Below are 24,690 nucleotides of genomic sequence, written 5' to 3'. Positions count from 1 at the left end.
TTAACGGAATAACATAAATAACTTGTCAAACAGTACCTTATCATGTCCTAATGTTGATACCAATGTCAATAGAAGCATTAGCAGCCTATGTGAGGCTATGCAAAAGTAAAATCTGTTTGGCTATGTAATGTCACATATTGAAATTCACTATAGACCTACAGCTATAATGTACACGTTATTAATGAACTTCCATAGGGTAAATGGGTCTCTGAGGACATCTTACATAGATAATTTGATTTTCTCAATACTAATAATTTATTTCTTACATAAAATCATGTTGGCCAAGCTATTGTTGTAATAGAGTACAATCCTTTCTAAAACAATCAAATCAAGATCTCTAATACCTTCTAGTATTCTGACGCTACAACTACCAGTGGCTTACACCCAAGGGCACTGTTAGTTTATGTTTGAAAGACTTTTTAAACGTCATCCACATATTCTCCACTATATCCTCAGTATGAACTGGATATAGCCAGGGCTTTTTGCTCAAATTCTTCCATAAATATAATGGAAAATAGACGATAGAGGAGACCCCATAGTCATTTTCTCATGTCGGTGGTAAATTGTACCCTCTACTTCAAAATAGATGTATTAAGAGCATAATTCAATTTTTCTACTTTTGCAACATATAACGATGCCAAATGTCCAAGTCTGTTACATTTTCAACTCATTAAAACGGTTTAAATTGTACTTGTCAAGAAGGCCACAGCTTAACATGTACACAAATGCCAATGTGCAGTCTTATGCGTTATTGAGAATTGGTTTTTGTTGTGAGACTAGGCATTGTTCCATGTTGTGGGACTCGAGGCATTGTTCCATGTTGTGAGGCTTGAGGCATTGGTCTGTGTTGGGCTTAAGCAAACTCAAAAAAATCACAACTGTAAAGAACGAAAACTCAGAATATGGTTCTAGGTTCCGTCTGGAGTTCTAAGCAATTACTATACTAACAAACAAACATTACAACATTTTATTTCTAATTATGCATAGAATGATACATAAATATTCCAAGCTGTGTTTTGTTTCATTTGCTTGAAGAATTTACTAACGGGAGAAATCATGAATCTTGTATTACCAATGGTTTAACCACTCTCTTTTCTTTGTTGATCAAAGTGTATTGTAGTTTAATCAGATTTCTCCCCTGACACCACTTTTGTTACTCTATGCCATATGAATGAAGAATTTGTCTATTGTCTACATTTTCATTTGATATCAACTGATTTTTCTATTAAAACTTTTATTTGATGTGCAGTAATGAATTTTAGATCAATTTTTCTGCTCTTTGGGAAGAGATGTAAAGGCATTAGGATAGTGGGTCAATAATATTTAACTCTGGAAGCAATATAAAACATTTTAATGAACTGATAAAAAATCGTATACAAAGTAAGGAATAATAGTTTATAAAGAAACATATAATAATAAAATTGTAATGAACTCATATAAACGCGTATAAAGAAACATATAATAATAACATTGTAATGAATTCATATAAAAGGTTATACAAGGTATGGAATAATAGTTTATAAAGAAACATATAATAATAAAATTGTAATGAATTCATATAAACACGTATAAAGAAACAATATTATAATAATAACATTGTAATGAATTCATATAAAAGGTTATACAAGGTATGGAATACTAGTTTATAAAGAAACATATAATAATAAAATTGTAATGAATTCATATAAAGAAACATATAATACACTATATATAAAACTTCTTTTAATAAAATAACAGTCTACAAATTACAGCCAAAACATTTAAATGGAAGAAACTTACAGAGACTTCTTCAACAGATATTGTAGAGAAAGTTTAACCCCTTAACGGTTTTCTTTTTATACCTTAAACTATGTTGTTTTACTGAATGTTTTGATTTTTTTACAGAGATAGGTTTTTAGACATATACATATACATAAGGTTATTTTTAGTGTCTTTTTAAATTGTTGTTATTTTTTATATATTGTCTGCTTGGTCATTTTCACTATATGTGTTTGTGTCATCATCACTGAAACAAAACCAATCGTCTATTTGTATGTATGGTACAATAGGCACCAGAAATAAAACCATAAAATACTCCAGGATGTGTCTGCTCAAGGTGCAGGCACTCATGACAGAGGACGCAAGGAAGTGCTGACATCTACTATAAAATGCCAGAAATACTTGCTTGATCTGTAGTTTTCATAGAAATGCTTCTTACACAATATTATGGCAGACAATAGAATGAATCAGGAACAATATGATGGTACATAATATTACCTCAGTAGCACACTATTACACAATCACTAGAAGGTAATATTACGTAAAAAAACCGTGAAGGGGTTAGTAATCTACCAGATTGAAATTGTAAATGTAATTACAATTTTGGCTTACTAAATTGTATCATCAATGAACTTTTTTATCAGACTCTAAGGAGAAACAAGAATTACCTTTAATTATTTAAAAACTAATTATTTTCTTTAAAAACATAGAATGTATAAAAAAATTATATTAAACCACTCACACAGTATTTATTTACATACAGAAAGTGTTTATTTAGTCCAACAAATAAGTAATTGAAACAGCAGTTAGGAGAAAAAATTCTGATAGTGTTGAAAATTGGTACGTCTATGGGTACAATTTTAAGTAAAGGGTCCTAATAAATATATTTAAAGTCCTCAGTGGTGGGGGGTGAGCTAAGGAGGGGGTTCAAAGGTACAGTTTTACAATATTTCCCAAATATATTAAAAAAAACCTTTGAACATATTTGTAGCTCACCCCCCACCTGTCACTTCTGGTATGTTTCTTCTAATCTTGGCTATTTTTATTGGACTATTAACAGAAAATAACCATGATTTTTCAGGAGAAAAAAAATAAATTTATTTATTTATTTAATTTAGCAGATTAGAAGTTGAATTTATTGGATGATATTAACTAGAAGTCACTTGATGTTACTGTTGTAGATGATACTATCTAGAAGTCACTTGATGTTACTGTTGTGGATGATACTATCTAGAAGTCACTTGATGTTACTGTTGTGGATGATACTATCTAGAAGTCACTTGATGTTACTGTTGTGGATGATACTATCTAGAAGTCACTTGATGTTACTGTTGTGGATGATACTATCTAGAAGTCTCGTGATGTTACTGTTGTGGATGTTTTGTGAATGATACTATCTAGAAGTCTCTTGATGGACTCTCTTACTTTGGTGTTTTATTGACTGGAAAAATTAATACGAATTAGTTTTTGCTTAAATTGATAGTTATCTAAATACACATGATAATTTTGATCATTTCATACTTTAAAAATAATTAAATAGTTTCAAAATCCAGCATCAAATTTAAGAAAGTCTAGACTATAGTCGGGTAAACAGTATGAACAATGACTATAATGAATCAAAGAAAAGTATTCCCTTGAAAACTTAGTCAACCTAATAGAGAAAGAATTTAATAATATCTGAATAACGTTTGGGAACACCAATCATCACCTATAAATTATTTTATTTAAAACGTGTATAAAATCTTAAATCATGTATATTCAAGTTAATATGATTGTTGCAATGAAAACACGAGTTGTGTTTTTAGCTCATGAAATTGTTGAAAGAGTAGTAAATTAAACAGATGATTAGCATTTTTAAACTAACCGTATTATAATACCAAGATTAACTTAGCTACTTTATGTGTAGAATATCTGATGTTTTTAAACAACAGATACATAGTGTTGGAGGAATCTTTGCATACTCACATGCACAAAAAGATTTTTCAAGATCGACAATAAAGTATGTCATAAATGAGTACACAAAGGTTCTCCTTCTGACTTCTGAAGGTGATATGTTCTCTAGCCAAACTAAAAACATCTGTTTCCCATAAATATCTTGTAATATGACAAGATTCACATGCTCCTTTATGGCGCTTGGATACTGTGTTATATCAAATCAAATCTTTTTTATTGCATCGACAATTCTTACATTGTATGGCAAACGTCATGAGTTTTTTAGATTTCTGACATTCATACAACAATACACACTCACACATACAGTTTCACAGTTACGCCTCTTTCATACATCGCCAATGCAACCCACTTAGTACAGCGGAGTCAGTTTTCTAATTGGGCGGTCTCTCAGTCGAATGCCAAAAACTCACCTGCATTATAGAATGCTTGTGACACCAAGAAGCGTTTAAGGCAAGTCTTTAACACTTTGGGCGTTGGAGCATCTTTAATTGAATTGGGCAGTCTGTTGAGGAAATGAACACCCGCCTGCAAGGGCAGGCATTCATAAACCACCGTTCTGTGTCCCCCAGTTCGGTAGTTTGCTCTACAACGTGTCTCATACATGTGTATGTCTCGGCCTCTGGTTAAGGCACATATATTCATACAAACCAAAGTTGTTTCCAAAATGTAGAGGAACGACAGAGTCAACAGCTGCAATTTCTTAAAAGCTTTCCTGCACAACTCTCTAAATTTGATTTTGGCAATTATTCAAATTGCTTTTTTTGGAGTCTGAATACGCTTTCAAACTGTGTGTTTGCGCAAGCTCCCCAAAGGACCACTCCAATTTCTTGACAACTTGCCTGCACGACTATCTGAATTTGATTTTTGCGACGATTAGAATCGCTTGGAGTCTGAAAGCTCTTTGGAACTGAATGTTTGTAAAAGCTCTCCAAAGGATCACTTCATAGGCTATAGATGGGGGTATATCAACCCATAATCCGCGGTAATCAGTACCTGACTCGGGCAGTATTTGGCTAAAGATCTCAGAACAAAAATACCTGAGCAGACTTTGGCGCAAGCATAGTCAATATGCTCATTCCAAGTCAGCCCTTGATCAAGGTGCATTCCTAGGAATTTTGACAAGCTGACTTCTTTCAGTGTGGAGTCATCTAACAAAATGGCAGGCCCACACTGGTTGCCCACAGTGCGCAAAGCAATATTCAAAACGTTGGTTTTTGAAGAGTTTGTTTTAAAATTGAGGCTATGGAAGTATGACATCAACAAAAGCCTGTTGTTCCAAAACTTCACTTGATATTGCATTGAAAAAGAGAGTTGTATCATTGGCAAACTGCACTAATTTTGCATGCAGAAGCGATGATTTTACATCGTTAACGTAAAGCAGGTAAAGCACAGGACTGAGGATGGATCCCTGAGGGACACCGTAACTCAGTTCTATTTGTTTGGACGACTTACAAGATATCTGGACAACTTGAGATCTGTGAGTTAGAAACAAGCTAAGCCATTTAAGAGTCAAGCCTCGAATACCGTGAGACTCAAGTTTGTCAAGCAGTGTACCGTGGTCAACGCAGTCGAATGCTTTGGACAGGTCTAAGAACACACCCATTGTGTGGTTACAACATTCAATCCCCTCTACAATCATATCAACAAGACTCACGATTGCGTCTGTTGTCGATTTGCTATTCCTGAATCCAAATTGTTTACTGGAGAGCTGATTGCATTTGTCCAAAAACTGAAGCATTCTTATAAGAAAAAGCTTTTAAAAAATTTTGCTCAGAACTGGCAAAATTGAGACAGGCCGATAATTAGTGATTGAAGTTGGGTCGTCCTTCTTGAAAATTGGGACAACTTTAGCAGCAATTTTCAGGAGAGAGGGGAACACTCCTGTTTGGAATGAATAGTTTACCAATTGAGTTAAAGGTCTCACTAAATGCTTGCAGCATTTTTTTACAAGCCATGGGGACATTAGATTGAGGTCATTCGATTTTTTGGTTGGGAGCTGCTGAATAATTCTGTGAAGCTCATCCTCAATTACAGGAGCCAACGCCATTGTCGGTATGGGGCTCTGTCTTCGCGAGGGGCGTACTTGAGGTTCAGATGGCCGAGGATCCTGCCCACCAGCTATTTTTTATATGACTGTAAAATAATTTTAAATAAAGGATTTGATTACTGATTGCATTGTGCACTGTAATCGCACCACACAGCATGTAACTACACTCACATAACAAGACTGCATGGCACTTATCACTTATTAGGTGCTTCCTAAGACCTAATTTTCCCATTTACGAATGACTCCTGGAAGAGACTTAATGCATTGTATTTGAGAATGACTACCACTGGACTGCTAAAGTTTTTAAACCTTAGATTTTGCTGGAAAAAAAAAATAAAATTACTTTAAAGAGCTCATTACAAAACCATCCGATTCCCGTAAGTCATACGGGAATATTATTTATAAATAATATCATTTATAAATAAACAACTTATTTGATTAAATTTATTGATACAAAAGCCAAACATACCTATTTTGTACAGAAGGTAGTACTTTGGCCGGTTCCGCCGGTACACACGTATGTTTCTCTAGTAACACAAGAATACAATATATTATGTAATGGCTTGTGCATTAAAATTAAAAGATACAGATCTAGTCATGTATTACTTTATTTATCCTAACTACCCAACACTTAGTGTATTTAGGGTGATAGTGACAGATACAAAGCTGCTGTAGATTATAACCTCTTTGCCCTACACTACTAGAGTCCAAAATCACTCCTTGTTCAGCGTATCATAATTTAGCCCTCTGCATTTGCTAAATTGTACAAATTGATTAAGTGGTTGTTAAGTGTATGTTGAATACACTTAGTTATACATAACTTGATTAAGCATACACTGTTACATAGAATTAGAATCGTTCAGTATAGAGCTGCTGTGAAGGTTTTAATGAAAAATAAAATGATACATATTCTTGCAACAATGTTTTGTGGATAGCAAATTTTCCATTCCAAATCCACTTTAACTTTTAGATGTTCACTGAAAAACACACTTACTGGTATGCTGAACATTACTATAGAATTTATCACACGACAAATGAATTACTGCATCGGTTCATGTAAATATCTAAAATCAGAAAAGAACTTCCCCAGAGTTACACCTCAATTGATCAATAGACTGTTTATCAGGTTCCTTCATCAATGTACATGTAAATAAAATGTGTTCAATGAAACAAGTAACAAGTTGTCACTAAACAAACTAAAAATCAATTTTTGACTAAAAGTCATTACACCCCCCATTGCATCTGACACACATGAGGGGCTATAATGCAAGGCCTGGCCATGTCAAGGCAGTGTTGACAATGTGATAACACTGTAATTACATCTGCTGTCATTACACCCCCCATTGCATCTGACACACATGAGGGGCTATAATGCAAGGCCTGGCCATGTCCAGGCAGCGTTGACAATGTGATAACACTGTAATTACATCTGCTGTCATTACACCCCCCATTGCATCTGACACACATGAGGGGCTGTAATGCAAGGCCTGGCCATGTCCAGGCAGCGTTGACAATGTGATAACACTGTAATTACATCTGCTGTCATTACATCCCCCATTGCATCTGACACACATGAGGGGCTGTAATGCAAGGCCTGGCCATGTCCAGGCAGCGTTGACAATGTGATAACACTGTAATTACATCTGCTGTCATTACATCCCCCATTGCATCTGACACACATGAGGGGCTGTAATGCAAGGCCTGGCCATGTCCAGGCAGCGTTGACAATGTGATAACACTGTAATTACATCTGCTGTCATTACACCCCCTCAGGTGCCTCTCTCCTGCCTTAATTCTATAACGTTCTGTATGAATGTGCACATTTATCTATCTAACATGCATTAGAAATGTATTTAGAAGTTAGATCATTTAACATGATGAATTAGAAACATTGCACAATATGTATATATTCTTAGAAAATATTAATTTATAGTATTAAATCAGTGAAGCTTAAAACCAGCAGTATTGTATTTTCATAAAAGTATTTTTATACAAAATAATTTTATTTTCTTTAGTTGCAATAAATTTTGTAATATATAAGATATTACATCTTCCAATAACTACTCATTCTGATATATTGTTACTATAGTTGTTAATTTTATATTCATTGACATCACTGTAATAATCACAAAGTTAAATGAATTGGTTGCTAACTAGAACACATTTTTAGATAAAATATAAAAATGGGAATGTTACATGTAAGAAAACAAGATAAATGTAATAGGTCACGTAACGTAGCTGTGGTAGGAAGGGTTGATTCAATGTGAATTTTGAGTTAACCTTACCAGTTCACCTTACTCTTAGTGCAGTGTCTGAAACCTCAATTGTGCACATGATGAGACAATGAGAATATCTCTTCACCTAGATTACATATAATTTGTAGTCTAAGTGTTTCTGATGTTGAAATGATGTTAAGAGTTCATTTTGAGATTCTTCGTTGCCAGAATATTTTTGGATCTCTTCAGACGAAAATATTTCCAGTCAAGTCTGTGACATCACCAGATTTCAGACCCTGCACTAAGAGGAACTAGATCACAGAATACTCACCCTTGGGCTTCGCACACAGGTGATTGTAGTTGTTGTGTTTGTTACAACTTGATTAGTTGGAATCCCAATGGCATGACTCTTGAAACACAAAAACACAAATAGGTTCAGAAATCAAGCTCAACTAAAATCAGTCACCCATAGTAACTAGACACTAAACATTGTGTAATTGGATGGTAACGTTTTTTATTTGAACAATCAGACAATTAAAAAGTAACTGTAATGAAAGTAAGGGTAGTGATTCATTACCAAAGTATCATTCTTACAGTAGAGGTCTACTCATGAATTTCAGTGGGTTGAGAACTTTGAAGAGACAGCGTCAATGACAAAAAAGAAAACTGGGAGACCAAAAACTGTGAGCACACCTGAAAACATTGAATATGTAAGAGTTGCCATTGACATAAACCCCTATCCTCAGTTCGCCGATACAGTGCTACTTGGAATTTCAAACAGAACGATAAGAAGAATTTCATACCAAGATTTGTACTTAATCCCCACAAAATCCAAATGGTTCAGACATATAAGGAAACAAATTGTATGAGCTGTTTCTATTTAGAATTTTTGAACTTAATCAGTCAACATGAGGATACTGTAAACCTTTTGTGGATGAGTGATGAAGCTCACTTACATGTCTTCGGTTATGTGAACAAGCAGAACTTTTGATTTTGGAGTAACATCAATCAAAAATTACTGTGTTGCACTGTACTGCGCCATGTCTTTATTTCCCAATCAAAAAAATCTACAAAAAAGTATCGCCCTGGGTTCCTACCATAGGGACCATACTTTTTTTGAAGATGGCCTTGGCAATGCTGTAACACTCATACTCATACAAAGACGTGTTGGAAAACTTACTCTACAACTTCAACACTACGAGTGAATGATGAGACATTTCTTCAGCAAAACAGATCAACCTCCTACACTGCTTGAGTAAGCATGATTATTGTCAATTGTTTGTTTCCAAATCATGTGATCTCTCGAAATAGGAATATCCCATGATCATCTCATTCACCGGACCTCACAACACATGACTTTTTCTTGTAGGGGTGTCTGAAAAGCAAAGTTTACCAAGATAACACTCTTCAAACAATTGCCTTGAAAGCGCGGATCCAACAAGAAGTTGACTAAGTCCTACTGGTAATGCTGCGAAGTATGATGACTTTAAGGTCCGGCTGGAGGAATGTATGCGTCTAAACAAATGCAATCTTACCGAAGCTATCTTTAAGAAATAACCAATATTTTACTATTGCAGAAAATGCTTTTCAAGTATTTTACAATTTTTATATAAAAACGTGTTTTGACAAAGGTTTTTAATTAATAGCCTTTTAAAAATCACTCTTTATTATGCCCCACTCTGTAGATTTATATAAAATCTTTGGAATGCATAAATAATACTAATATTATCTGGTGTGAATAAACAATTCTAATTTAAACTACATAATGTTATAATTGACTGGATCTATTTAATGGTTCAACATTCACATTCACATTTGGAAGTGCAGATGGCTGGGTGGTCTAAAGCTCCGTTTACACTGGAGTTGCAGACATGTGTTTACGACAGCTGTTGACGACTTTTCACAAAACAACTACCCTGTGTGCCAGTGGCACTTGTCAGTGAGTGATCCGTGTTTGCAATTGATATGGAGTGGTCGAAAGAACAAATCAAAGTGTTAATAAAACAATACCAAGAAAGACCGGTGTGAGAATCAAACCTTATCCAAGAATAAAGAGAAGAACAAAAGGAACAATGCATGGAGTGAAATTGGTGAGGAATTAAATATTAACAAGGCATTGGTACAAAACAAATTAAGGAACATAACCACACAATTTTACAGGGAAATTAGGAAGGGAAACTTTCTGGCATCTTGACTGAGTGTTTCGTGTTTGTTTTCCACACAGTTTTAAGACACAGAAGGAACCCTGTATTTTGTTTGCAACATAAAGTCGTCTACAAAATGTCATAAACAGAAAACAGAAAATTGCACACAAATTGTTTGCAACATCAGGTGTAAACGCGGCTTAAGACGTAGGACATTCGGTCTAGAGATTTTCTTTTTTTCTGTTCTACTATCACAAGAAGCTGAGAAATTACACTTAGTCCTAAAAGAACCTTTGTGCTGCTTCCGGAGTGACAGGATACCCTGGATGGGTTAGGTTGGGGGTAGGGGCTGCCTCCTGTCTAGATCCTTGAGGAAGTATTTTGGGCATTGATCTCAACCTTGTCTCCTTAAGAGAAGGTCAGCTCTATGCCAACCTCTGCAGTCAAAGTAGGCAGGGGATGGTATGCCGTTATGTCTAGACTTCCAACTGCCTTTAATACTTAGGGAGCCCTACCAACTCCAACAGTCATCCCTTATAGTAGACTAGATCTATCTATTTATCTTTGCATCCCAATATCTTGATATTTGCGGTTTGTTTTTAGGTATAAACCAGCCAGAAGTGAACACTCCAGGACCTGAACTATAGATAGTGCAGGTTCAAACCCCGTCTGTGATGGTAGTACTTTTTATCATCGACTTTGTTCTGTATTGACTCTCACCCTTATCCTGTTTCACACAGGCCAGTGGCCCATGAGTATGAGAATAATAAGGCATAAAAGGGGATCGGCCTCTCCTTAAAAAAAAACTGTACCGGTTCGACACTGTTGTTTGTAAGCTACATTACACCAACAAGTGTGTATAAGGCTTTTGATTGTGTAGAACACAGTACTCTTTTAGTCAAATTAAAGCAATATGGAATTCATGGATGTGCCCTTAATTTTATAAAATCATACCTCATCAATAGAACACAAAAAGTATATATTGGTCACAGGAAGTCAAAATAGAGTACGGTGTCCCTCAGGGATCAGTACTTGGACCCTTACTTTTTATCACATATATCAATGACATAACATTGGCTGTTGATGCTAATACGCTTCTCTATGCTGATGACACAACTTTTTTTTATAGTAATAATAACCTGAATGAACTAAAGAAATTAACTGACACCACAATAAACAAAGCGTCAATATGGTTTAAAGAAAACTGTTTTTTAATTAATGAAACTAAAACTTAAAACATTCTGTTTATTTTAAAATCAATTTCTGAAAATATTTTTAATCTTGAATGAAGGTGAGTAATCAAAATTTTAGGAATTCATATTAATAATAATCTTTCAAGGGGACCTCACATTGATTTTCTGTCTACTAAATTATTTAGAATTATTATTTTATTGAGACTCTATCTTGCTGCATAAGTGAATATTATGTTCGGACTGTATATGGGTGCTAGAGTTCAGGAAATACTGGTGCTTCAAAAAGAAAGTTGTTAGAATCGTTGGTATAGCTGAATATCTTGATCATTGTAAACCTGTTTTCATTAACCAAGGAATTCTTACAATAGTTAATTTATATTTTTTTTACTTATCTGTTTACATTTTAAATAATAAGGACTTAATAAACCATACTCCAACACATAATTACAACACAAGAAACAGAAATAACACTTTAATTGAATATTGTCGACTGAGCAAATCTTTCAATAGTCATGTTGTAATTGGCTTAAAAGTGCATAACAAATTGAAACATCTGATTGAAAAATACCCTCTAAATTTACATTTATAAAAACAAACTTTATGAATGGCTGGTAAAAAACTCAGATAAAATCATGATGTAATCAGTATTATTCTCAACTATACAATTAATGTCTTATATTATATATATATATATATATATATATATATATATATATATATATATATATATAATATTTTTGTACTATACTTATTACATATTATTTAGAGACAATGCTATTTAGTCTGCTACTTGTCAATGCATGTACCGTGTTTTACGACAAATAAACAAATTTATTATATATATATATATATGAGATATTTCTTAATTATAGGATATGACAAAAACAAATGGAAACTTCCTGTTAATGTTACATAGAGACCAAAGAATTTAAGGAATCAGCTGAAAATAGAATTTGATCATACAATTATTACTCACTACTACTTTTTACATTGTGCCTATTTAAAGCATGATATACTCGTATTTTCTTCAATTTAACCCAAGTACATCAATGATAACATTGTATTTAACCTTGTTTCAATAAACACTGTCACCCAGTTTTTGTTTCAAAGTGCCATCTAAACAAGTAAATGTTGAAACTATTCTTAATTTATAGATATGACATGCCCTATAACAAAAATGAGAATAAAAACAAAATGAAGTAAGCAAATTCTGACTGACCCCATAGCAACGCAGTTGAGGAGACATTACATTGAAGCTCAAGACTTACACAATATAACTGGAAGTGAGATTGGCAAAAATAATGCAGTTCAATTAAAAAAAGTATATGACCTTAGGCTGAAACATCTGAGACGACAAGAAAACATTGATGTGATAACAGTGGCAGATAACAAATCAAAGGCAATATGGCAAATCATAAATTTAGAGAGGAAGTCAAAAGAGGATAAGCCCCTGCCCTTAGCATTAGACATACAGAGAGAACTGATAAGTGACCCAGTCAAAATTGCAGAACATTTCAACAATTTTTTCATAAGCATAGCCGAAGACACAATACATTAAAACCAAGACAGTGTTCAAAGAATACTATCAGACGCAAATCCAGATATTCCAAATTTAATACTACAACCGACATCCCTAGAAGAGGTAGACAAACTAATACGATCACTCAAAACCAAAACCTCAGCTGGATATTACAGTGTCTCTACAAAATTGTTGAAAATATGTAAAGAAGAAATAGTTGGTCCTCTAGTGAATGTCATTAACAAATCTTTCACTTCTGGAACATTTCCCTCTGCTTTAAAAATATAAGTTTATCCAAAGCTCAAACAAGGAAACACCAAACAACTTGCTAACTATCGGCCGATATCACTGATACCAACTTTTTCTAAAGTTATGGAAAAATTATTTTTGAGCAGATTCCTACAACACTTGTCAATCAACCAACTGCTTACATCACAACAACACAGTTTTCAGACTGGAAGATCAACAACAACAGCACTTATTAGCCTTTTCTAATTCCTAACAGATCAACTGGAAGAAGGCAACACAGTTACTACTATCCTGCTCGACTACTCTAAGGCCTTCGACTGCCTTAGCCATACACATCTTTTAGACAAACTGACAAATCTTGGAGTGAAAGGACAATCATACAACTGGATAAAAAGCTACCTAACAGAACGAAGACAAATTGTCGAAATAAACCACACCAGCAACGGATTAACACAACAGATAAAATCACCTCCACAGATCATTAATCACGGTGTACCACAAGGATCTGTACTAGGGCCTATTTTGTTTATTTTATACACAAATGACTTCCCTAGCTACATGCAAGACTATAGCCATACACTGATGTATGCTGACGATACGGTCCTCCTCCTTAGTCAAAAAGAACCTGAACAACTTGAAATAGCAGCATACACCGCACTAAACATGGCAATACAATACAGCCAAGGAAATGATCTTGTTATAAATGAGAATAAAACGAAGCAGCTGGTCCTAGGAAGACACAAAGAAACAACAGGAAGGCTACCAAATCTGGAGGAAACTACTACTTCAAAGTACCTGGGTATATTAATTGATGACCGTCTTGCTTGGACTGACCACGTAGATTCCCTTTGCAAGAAGCTCAGCACAGCACTGTATGTAATACGCAGAATAAAAAATATTAGTGACACAGCAACAGCAAAGATAGCTTACTACGCCCTCTATGAATCTAACCTCCAGTACGGGGTTGCGGCATGGGGGGGGCACTACAACAAGCAACTTGCAGCGGCTCCTTGTCCACCAAAAAAGAGCAATCAGGGTTCTAAAGGGTCTCCAGCCTAAAGAATCCTGTCGTTAAGCCTTTGCAGAGTTGAAAATACTCACTGTAGTGAATCTTTACATTCTGGAAGCAGTCTCTTTTCTCCACCTCAAGTCACCAGAAGCAGCAAAAACCGGTGCCCAAATTCACAGCTACAACACCAGACATTCCTCTAGCTACCAACTCCCTGTACACAGACTGACAGCCACAGAAAGTAAACCGACCTACGCTGGAGCCAAGTTATGGAATGCCCTTCCAGAGGACCTGAAGAAGACTAGCAGGCTGCAGTTTGGACAACTCCTGAAGTGCTGGCTACAAGAATATCCTTTCTACCAGCTTGATGAATTTTATCAATGGATTGACACTGCCTAACCACTGAATTTTAACATGTATTTCTATGACCCTTGTTCTTATCTCTATGATAATGTACAAAAGAATGTCAATAAACAATAATTTAACTGCTACTGTATATTTTGCTACTCAGGAATACACATTATTATTGTTATGCACACAAGAAAATTGTTGTAGGATATGTCTATTGATGTACTAAACAATAAATTATATTTAATTGCTCTAATAACAAAAAACATTGGTCCTATGTAATTTTTTTTATAAGTTATTTGTTTTGTGCTACTTTAAAACCCTAGAATACTTTAAGCTTGTAAATAATGTTATGTTGTGCCCTTCTTTCCTTCTAGAAACACGTCAAAGTTTAATATTATTTAAAACCTTGTACATGCCTTACATTAAAATTTGGCCTTAATGTTTTGTGTGCAAACAATATACTTTATTCAATCAATCTATAACGTTTTTTCAGGATAAATTTAATACATACATATCAATCATATATTATTTTATACCAACATTAGCACTGTTGGTGTTAATGGGTAAAATGAACTCCAACATTACAATCACAATAATTAAAAGGCATACTCAGAATGTTGTTTTTAAAACAACTTTTTATTCCGAATTCAAAACATTTGTCACGATAGAACCTTTTCTACATCAAGTTTAAAGATGGTTATTCAATAAGGAATATCCTTGATGAAATATAAAGATCTGGAATTTTAAATAAACAAGAAACTTTCAGAAATCTTGGAATAAAAATTTCAGAAAACATGAATGAGGTAAATTTTCTTACTAACGTCTATCAGTTTCCTTGGAAATAAAGAGCTGAAGATACTTAAACTACCATATCAAAGACAGATACAAATTGCTCAGCTGTTACATAGGATACTAGACACTGATTTACCTCTACACATTGCACACGAGTTTCTATGTAACTGTGGAAAGCTCAGGAAATACTTGTTCTGGCTCTTCTACTCTATGAATTCCTCACCACAAAACAACAGTCTTCAACAAAACTTTTGCCGTTAATGCTTGTCAAACCTAGAATTCCCTTTCTGACTCCATTTGTGCAATAGACGGCCATTCAGATTTTGAGGTAGCACTGAAAAGGCTTTTACGAACGGATGGCCATGATGAGGTCGGCAATTGTGATCTGCGGTGATCTGTGTACATGTGGGTCCTTATATGTTTGTGCAAGGAAATCCAAGTAATTTTTGTTGTATGCATTTCTATAAAACATGTCAATATTTCCTTATTTGCAATTTAGAAATGAAAAAAAAATTAAAATGGAACAAAAATTTAATTAAGGGTTTTTAATAATGACGTTTAAAAAAATTTAGCCAATAAAAATATTAGTTATAAATTTAGAGGTCATTATCTACTATAATTTTTTAAGTTTTAGTTATGGCCAAATATATTTTAAAGTTTGGTTATATTTTGAATTGTGAGCTTAAATGTAAGGAAGAAGAATAAGGATGGACCATTTATTTGTAAAGTTGATATTTTTGCCTCTAAAATTAAGTTTTTAAAATCATTTGCTCAATCAAACCATGAGCTACTGGATTCATTAAAAATGTTTATGCAAGCTTTAAATTTGGACAGTGCTCAAGGCTCAAGTACCATTGTCTACCATCTACTATCTACTATCTACCAATCTACCATTGTCTCTTGGTGGTGTGCATGGCGGAGGACTCAACTGAAGAAATTAATTTACAAGATTAAAAAATCTTGAAACAAAAATCTAAAAACTTAAAACATTGGTTTACTATTTCTAAACAATTTGTAGTAACTGATTTTGATAAAGCAAGGGAACAGGCGTTTCAGGTTGTATTTTATTATACTTTCATATTCATTATTAAAAGTCAACAATAATTGTTAGGTTGTAATTTTATAAAATACATAAACAATGTTCATGCTCTGTGTTAATTTAGTGCTTAATTTCTTAGAACAACAATAATACCATCAGTTCGCTTTCATAACTCTTACTTTAAAGTCTAAATTAGTTCAGCCATCCGAGTCAGATTCTCAAAGTGTTTGAACACTGAAACTGTGGTGGTTCCTACTTATTAAGGTACAAAAATTAACGATTCTAGCATCTGAAACAGCTTGAAACATGTCAATTATACTTAAAAATTAAATTTTTGGAAGGAATAATTTGTATCCCAGATCCTCTGGTAGCCAGTTTAGCCCTATCTCTAGAACACAGGAAACAAGTAGAACTCTCAGGGTCCGATGAAAAATCAGTTCTGTTATACATTAACAGAGGCTGTTGTATAAGATAATTCATCACATTTGCATGGGCTACAAATCAACTTTTTAAAAGTGTGTTTATAAAACATATTTTTAGTTTAATTACTCACTCTGACGTCAATCTCAGTTGGATCTTCAAACATGTCTTGAATAAGTGCATTCACCTGAAAACAGGCAAAACAATTTTTGTTATTTCAATCAAGTAACAAATATGTGTTCCTTATTCTTGTGTTTAGTTTGTTCAAGTTTATTCATTTACAGTTAAAACTAAAGCTTTCTATCTCAATTTCCCAGTACAAAATAGCACCCCATTGAAACTAATTAAGTTAAAAGCATGGATGGATCCTGTTCAACCTTCAATGGACAAAGATAGAAAAATTAAACTTAGGAAACCCCTCTAGTAAACAAAAGCGAACCACTTCCCCAAAATGGGCTTTTTTGGAGGGAAGTTTAAAATTTGTAAGTGTCAAGTTACAGCAGCACTAGTAATTACAAGCTATAGTTCCCACTGTTCTTCTTTTATCAAGACCTTTCAAATGAGGTGTCACTTAATGGATCTTTACATTTTAAAATTTTAGTCTTCCCCCCAAATCACATTTTAGGGAAATGGGCAAAGTTGTAACAGTGACTAAAAAGTTCACTTCTATTTCCTAGAAATGTGTCCCGAGTTCCATCCCATCACATGTACCCATCAAAAACTAAACAGAGTGTATCCATACTTTTAACTCACACTGTTTACCATTTTGCATAAAGTAAATATTGTTCTGAAATTTATATACATTGTTTAAGAAAGAAATTGTAACATGTGACTTTTTCATAACTTTTTACAGTTTGTACTTTTTAAAATGATGTATAACATGACAGACTTGAAATTATACTAAACAAATTCTTCGGGGGTTGATTTAGTGGGGAAAATAAAACCTCTGCAGATTGTCATTTTAGAAGTGTGGTCTGAAACACCGACTGTATTTTCCTTCATCTTTACAGAAACAGTAACATGTTTTATTCTACAGTAAATATTAACCATATTTAATAACATAGATATTACTCACCTGATGATGACAAAGATCTGGAATATCTTTCATCTGAAACTCATAAGACAAAAAAATTCTTGTTATTCAAATAAAATTATAAAATTTATATGTATTCATTATTTTTGTATTTATTTCTCCAAAGTTTAAAAGTATGTTATAAACAAATCATGATTTGTATTTTCCTTACGTTTAAAGTTTTAGCCAATGAATAAAACTGAAAAATAAACATGAGTAATATCTTTGGGACAGAGCAGTAGACATTTGATTTTATAAGCAAATTTTGCAAATCCAAGATACTATGACACAACGTAGTTATGGTGGGAAGGATTAATTTAATATGAATGTTGAGGTTAGCTCCAGCTCACTTTCCTCTTAATTCAGCCTCTGGAGTCTGATGCTGTTACAGACTTAACTCTTGGAAACTGGAGCCATGTTTATCTGAAGAGATAAAAAAAGTTGGTGACGAAGGAGCTCAAAGCGAACAATTAATATTGTTTCAACATCAGAGACACCTTGATTACAAATTATAAAATATAGTGTAATGCAGGTAAATTTGCATTCTCTAGTTACATCAATTGTGCGTCTTAGTGTCTGATGTTATATTAAAGAAACTCACTTACTCGATCAAGGAATTACCTACCACCAAACCAATGTTTTCATTGAAAATAAAAATTATACTTTTGTATTATAATAATACTTTCTTTTGTATTAAGTAAAAGAAAAAAATACTTATCGAGACAGTAAATTTATTCTATCACAAAGATGATGTGTTGAAATGAAAACTACTCACTGGTTGGAGGAGATCATTTTCCCACTGAATGTGTTGACGTTGATCTGAAAGGTCATTCTCTATAATTTCCATCACCTAAAACACAGACTGAATTAGAAACCAAGATTAAAAAATTACAGAAGCACTAATTAAGTTAAAATTTAACTTAATAAGATATATTTCAAGATAATTTGAAAGTGGAATATGTGACAGGGCCACTTTTTTAGTACTTTAAAAATAATATAAAAACCTGATACAAGCATTGGAAAACATTGTTTCAGATATGTTAGATGATTACCATTTAATTTGTACCAGTGACATTAATTAGTCTCATCAAAATAAAAAGCAGGTTAGGGTGATTAACCCTTATAGGGCGACAACAGTTTTTGTAATGTTTTTTGGTTTATACTTTTGTAGTAACTAACTTTTTTTCATTAGGGTGTTTTGAAAAAGACAAATGTGAAAATACGTGATAATGCAGACATTTTATAAAAACATTATAACTATACCATTTAAAAAGATATACACATATTATCCTAGTATTCACAATCAAATTGTCTACAATATGAAAATATTTAACAATAATTTTATTGGGTGTAAAATTTTTTTTTAATGTACTGTAAGAACCAAAAATAACTAAATTTACTCTAAGAAACTGTATTTTTCAGTTTTTGTTTTGTTTTCTGTAAAAATACAACATTTATAGGTAGATAATTAGTTAGACAATTTATTCCAACCTAAATCCGATTGCACAACATTAAATCATTATTCTAATTAGAGTAGTGTGTTCTATATTATTCTTTTATGTTATCAAAAGAGGATATAAAATTGTAAAGCATAGCCCACGTTATGTGAGGCATGAACTTTGTAGTAATTTCAAATATGTTCTCATCTAAACGAGTTTTTTATGCTTCCATTTTTTGGAACTTATTAGTACAAAATTCTAGGCATATATTTTCCTTTGAAATTACAAAGGTATGCTCGAAATATACTAACATAGACTCAATGAAATTATCTGTGTTGTAAAAAAACTCATTATAATAGGGCCGAGCATAGGCATAGACACAGAATAGAATAGTTTTATTGCATTGACAATATATATTATATTCTATAGCAATAGTCAATAATAATGATAATACCAATTTTTCACAGTATTTATCTCAAAAGCTAAATCCATTCTCTCATTTTTACATACAGTTGCACGCAGGCACACATTCATACACATACAAACAAACAAAATTCGTGGGATATACCCCCAGGATTGCAACACTGCCGTGAATATCAATCCCAAGAGTGCTCCATGAACTCACCTAACGAGTAAAAAGCACAAGACACACGTAGTGTTTTAATTTTTTTGGATTAGTTTCTAACTTTAGTGTTTCAAGGAGGCTGTTAATGAATTTGATCCCAGCTTGAGAATGGAGGTGTTCAAATGCTGCTGTTCTATGCTGTCGGGCTGGAAAGCGCCCCCAAGCTCTTGTCTCGTATATATGTATATCACTGCCCTGCGTCAATATACACTGAAATCAACAGTAAAATGAAGTCTCTAAAATATACAAGCTGGGTAGAGTTAGCAAGTTGAGCTCCCTGAAGGCACTTCAACATGACTCTCTGTTGTTCAATTTTACGATGATTCAAACAGCTTTTTTTGCTGTCTGAATACCCTTTCCAAGTTTAATATGGTACAACTGCCCCCACAGAGAAATTCTGTAGGACAGGTAAGGAAGTATTAATCCGTAGTAAGCCATCATTAAAACATCAGACGTACAAAACTTTGATAAATTTTGAAGGACAAAAATTCCAAATGCGAGTTTAGAAGATACACTATCAGTGTGATCTTTCCAGATCAACCCTTTATCTAGGTGTACCTGTATTCCTTCAGAACAATGTTATCCTCCATTACTGTTGGGGTTTCATAAATATTCAACCCACGTATACAGAAGTTAATGTTATTTGTTCTTTTATAATTAGCAGAGAAGGATGATTTCATATTTGACACAGTAGAGAGGGAATAAACTGGTCGGAGGGGTAAGGAGAATCAGCTTGTAGCCAGTGCTGGGGAAGAATGAGGGTACCCCTTTTCATGCTTTTTAAAACTTCACTTCAAATCTCTATAAATAAGATTTTTTAGCTTTAAAGAGTGCCATATTTGAGACATTACTCACTAAATCCAAGTCAGTATCCCAACAGCCTTGGCTTCTTTCTTCCAACTGAAACACAGGCAGGTTTAGAAAGCAAGATTAACAAATAACAGAAATTCCAAGGTTAAAAATGGAACTTAATGTTTTGACAATAATATATATATATATATATATACCAAATATACATACATTAAATTTGTATGAATGGCAATAGCCTTATTTAATTTCAATAAACATTGAAACGCAAAAAGATATATATATCTGAAAACATTTAATTTGTATTTGAAAATTAATATAAAAACCTTATACGTACAGACATGTTTTGATATTTCAGATAATGTAGAGTCAATAACATTTGACAAAAGCAATGATTCATGGTGGTTGGAAACATTGAAGTTAATGTGTTACGCTTCATTGTAATTATTTATTACAATAAACAGTTCAGTCAAATGTAGTTAAAATTAAAATGTAAAATTTATGTAGATGTGCATTTTAAACATTGAAATTGTCTAGCCAAGGAATAACATGAAACCAATTTCTTTATGGGAAACTGAGATTTTGAATAATAGGCATTCCAAGTAAAAAATAGAAATTAATAAAACATGGTGGTTGAAAGTACAAAATTTTATGGGGGCAACTTTTTGTTGTATCTAATTAATATCATACAAAAGTTATTTAAAAGAGACCCGAGGGGGGGAGGGAATTCCCAATTAATTAACCATACAAGTTATAGGGTGACCTTAAAGACATTGATTTGCACCATTATTCTTCTTTCAATACCTTAAAACATGCTAAAAACATGCCTCAGCCGAAGAATTGCAATTTTTGTAACAAATTTTAGTAAACCTACATAAATATTGAATCCATATAATAATAATAATCTTCTCTGTCACATGTTTATTGTTTCCTTCTTTTTAGAAACACAAAACCAATTGAAAGCTCCAAAAACTTACTAAACCAAATTCAAATTTTCAAATTCAAATTTGCTTTATTGAAGTAAACAATGTTTTACAATTGTATTGCATGCATCAGTAATATAACTTATTCAATTATAATTATATTACAAAATTCAAAACATCAATTTCGTTCAATGTTACATTAATTAAAAATTTTTTACATTGTCAACACCAAAATTTTATTCATTTTGGCAACAGAGTAGGAATTCTAACTGTAGGAGAAATATGAAAAAAAAATTAAGAACCAGTTAAACAATATAACAATAACATATTCAAAATTTTAACTACAGAAATTTTGTTAAAGCAGCAAAAAGACATAAAAAGTGAATAACATGTTAAAGCTGTGTAAAGTAACTTGCTCACAAATATTTTCAGTAACTTGTGAAACACAAAGTAAATAAACCCTCTATTTATAGGTAATAAATTCAATACTTTATTTTCAGGAGTTGGCTCGCAAAAGCATGTTCAGCCAAATTCCATCCAAATAAACGTCCGATCTCAATGAGCATATTATCTCCTGTGTTTCAAGAACACTCTTATTTGTGTGCAATTTGCCAATATTCAGCAATTGCAATTCTTCATATATACACATTTTTATAGATGTGTATTTTAAATAAACCCGCTTTTGAATACCGAAATGTTATTGTTAGGATATAATACTTTCTTGTGTTTATTCAATTATAACGATGTTGTGATGAAAAAAAAAATTACTCACAGATCCGGTAGATGAAGAAGCTATAGCAGTATCTATCTCCATAGGTGGTGCCACTGCACCAGGTGATGGTTCAGGCTCTGAAACTTTGGCAGGTTCAGAAACAAAATTCAATAAATAGCACAAATACCAAGGTTAAAAACAGTACACAGTAACAAAATGATTCAAGACTTTTCAAAGCTAAAAATGTGACAAGGCAATTATTTACTGCTCATGAAGTGAAAACTTTTTTGATAAAGTTTAGTTGGTAACAGTAAAAGATACGTGTAAAATCTATGATTGAATTGTAATTTATATGATGTTTATAATCTGTAAAACGTTGGTAACAATAAACTATTCATCATTCATTACGGAATATTTCAGTTTTACCTGGAGCTCAGTCCAATTCAAGCTCATCTGTCAATCGTTCTCTTTCTGCGTATTTGGAATAATGGTTCCTCAGGTTTAGCAGAAAGAGAAGCAAAAAAGGCCGGTAATCAAGGACCTGCGGTCCAAAGGGAACAGTGGGAAATATTTTTTGTCAGAAGAGTTGATACAAGTTTTTGGTGGTGAACGTACGAGTGATACACAAGTTTACGTGGAAATTACATGTTGGCCTGAGATCCTGAATAAATGTCAGTTCCACTTCAGCTATCGTGGTTATAAAGATGCTATTGAACTTGATATGTCTAGGCGTCAAACAGTGCATAAAAATACTACACTAGAATCTCATTTAACAAAATTTTTAGGGATCGAGGTAATTAGGTAGGATGAAGAGTAATACATAAAATCACCCTTTTTGTAGTGAAAATGCATATTAAATGTGGAATGCACCTATAGATCCACCATACTACATTAAACATAAATTGAGCTTTGCTTTATGCTGCGTTTTATCATTCAGTCGTTATTTATTTACATAACTGAAACACAACATTCCTATTTTGCTTACAGTTGGTTCGGTTGACCCAGATAATCAGTTAATCCAGACTAGTATACAGTTAAAAATAACATTGTTCTTGAAATTCACTTCATCAAGAAGGCCATAAATGTGTCAAGAGGCATTCTACAATGATAACGCCCCAGCAGACAGAATGCAGCTTCTCCAATAACTTAAGGCTAAACATAAAATTCTATTAGTCCAACAGTGCCCATAATCTCCTCAATTGATAATATGCAGGTTTGAAGATTTTTAAATGTTATGGGGAAACTCTTTGTGGCTCCAAACATATATCTTCAGACCTGTTTCAAATAATAAAAATGGCATTTGGAAAATTGGAAAGAAATTACTGTAAAAGAGTATGTCTCAAACCTATAAGTCAAAAATATACATCTGTAAAAATACCGGTCCTAGTTCTCTTTGATCAGACCTTAAAAATATACATGTGTACACTGGTTTTCACAATTCAACAGCCAAAAACTGCTTTGTTTTAAATAGACCCAGGTAAACCCATACGTTTGTAATTTAGGTTTTCAGCATTTCAGTTACAGAAAGATTAATAATGGAAAATGTTAATAATAAAACTAAGGCAAAGTCAGTTATGTGTTCATTGGTTAGAAGGTTATTTGAAGTGAATATTATATTTTAAACACCTTTTTCTGTTGAACTTCTAGTATTGACTGAGTTGTACCATCTTACCACTGAGATATTCACATTTTAACTTTCATTTAAGATGCTTTTATTAATTCTAATGTTACTGTCCACTAATGAAGATCATATGTAGATTTTTGAGTAATGTTGTGTTAATAACATTAAAATGCAACTCACACTAAAATTTTTAGATTGGAAATAACCCAAAGTACACTAACAATGTGAGTTTTGAATAACACCTCCAAACTGAGATAAGTTAATTTTTGATAGTGTAAGCAATGATAAGTTTTCCTAATTAAAAACTATTCACACCTGGATTGATAGCAGGGCTTCCTTCAGCTATTCTCTCACGCATGGTTTTTTGCCTTCTGGAACAAAGGTAAAAATCAAATAATCCTCAACTCCCTTATGGTTCCTCTTTAAATGCTATAACTATAATTTTATTAGTAAATGTTGATAAAACCATATTCAAGAGGTCTTATAATACATACGATTCTGTTCACATCTTTATGAACTGATGGTAGAATAGATAACACTTCATGTTAGACATGCTGCAAGAGATAATAAGCTATCAAGCATGTTTATATCAAAGTCTTGTCTTCCTTCAACAGTGAAGAACAATTGCTTACTAAGTATGTATAGGATGTGTGTGAGAAACCTTACTTGAACACTTTAGTCTTCTATTTTATGGCAATCCAAAAAAAGCATTTTAAATAAATCCACATACTGGATTTGGCTTAGGACTTACAAGGCACATTATAAAAGTACAGAATATTGTGATCACTTATATTAATCATT

At 33.1% G+C, this 24,690-nt stretch overlaps 1 protein-coding gene across 2 annotated transcripts; it reads right to left on the bottom strand.

The window, feature by feature from the left end:
- Nucleotides 1–1,334: 1,334 nt before the first annotated feature.
- LOC124368625 lies at nt 1,335–24,250 on the bottom strand. 2 transcript variants are annotated; one of them, XM_046825862.1, is made up of 9 exons: nt 24,205–24,250; nt 22,329–22,405; nt 20,682–20,726; nt 18,538–18,612; nt 17,766–17,804; nt 16,824–16,877; nt 8,306–8,383; nt 6,228–6,285; nt 1,335–3,199 (listed from the first exon to the last, which is right to left on the bottom strand). In XM_046825862.1, the coding sequence occupies exons 1-9, from the start codon at nt 24,245–24,247 to the stop codon at nt 3,180–3,182; spliced, it is 489 nt and encodes a 162-aa protein (XP_046681818.1). In that variant the 5' UTR covers nt 24,248–24,250; the 3' UTR covers nt 1,335–3,179. The 2 variants fall into 2 exon arrangements, with proteins under 2 accessions (XP_046681818.1, XP_046681819.1); XM_046825863.1 differs by having other exon boundaries at nt 17,766–17,798.
- Nucleotides 24,251–24,690: the final 440 nt, after the last annotated feature.

The sequence above is a fragment of the Homalodisca vitripennis genome, chromosome X, assembly GCF_021130785.1.
Source record: "Homalodisca vitripennis isolate AUS2020 chromosome X, UT_GWSS_2.1, whole genome shotgun sequence".
Lineage (NCBI taxonomy): Eukaryota > Metazoa > Arthropoda > Insecta > Hemiptera > Cicadellidae > Homalodisca > Homalodisca vitripennis.
This window is presented reverse-complemented; position numbering and strand designations above follow the sequence as displayed.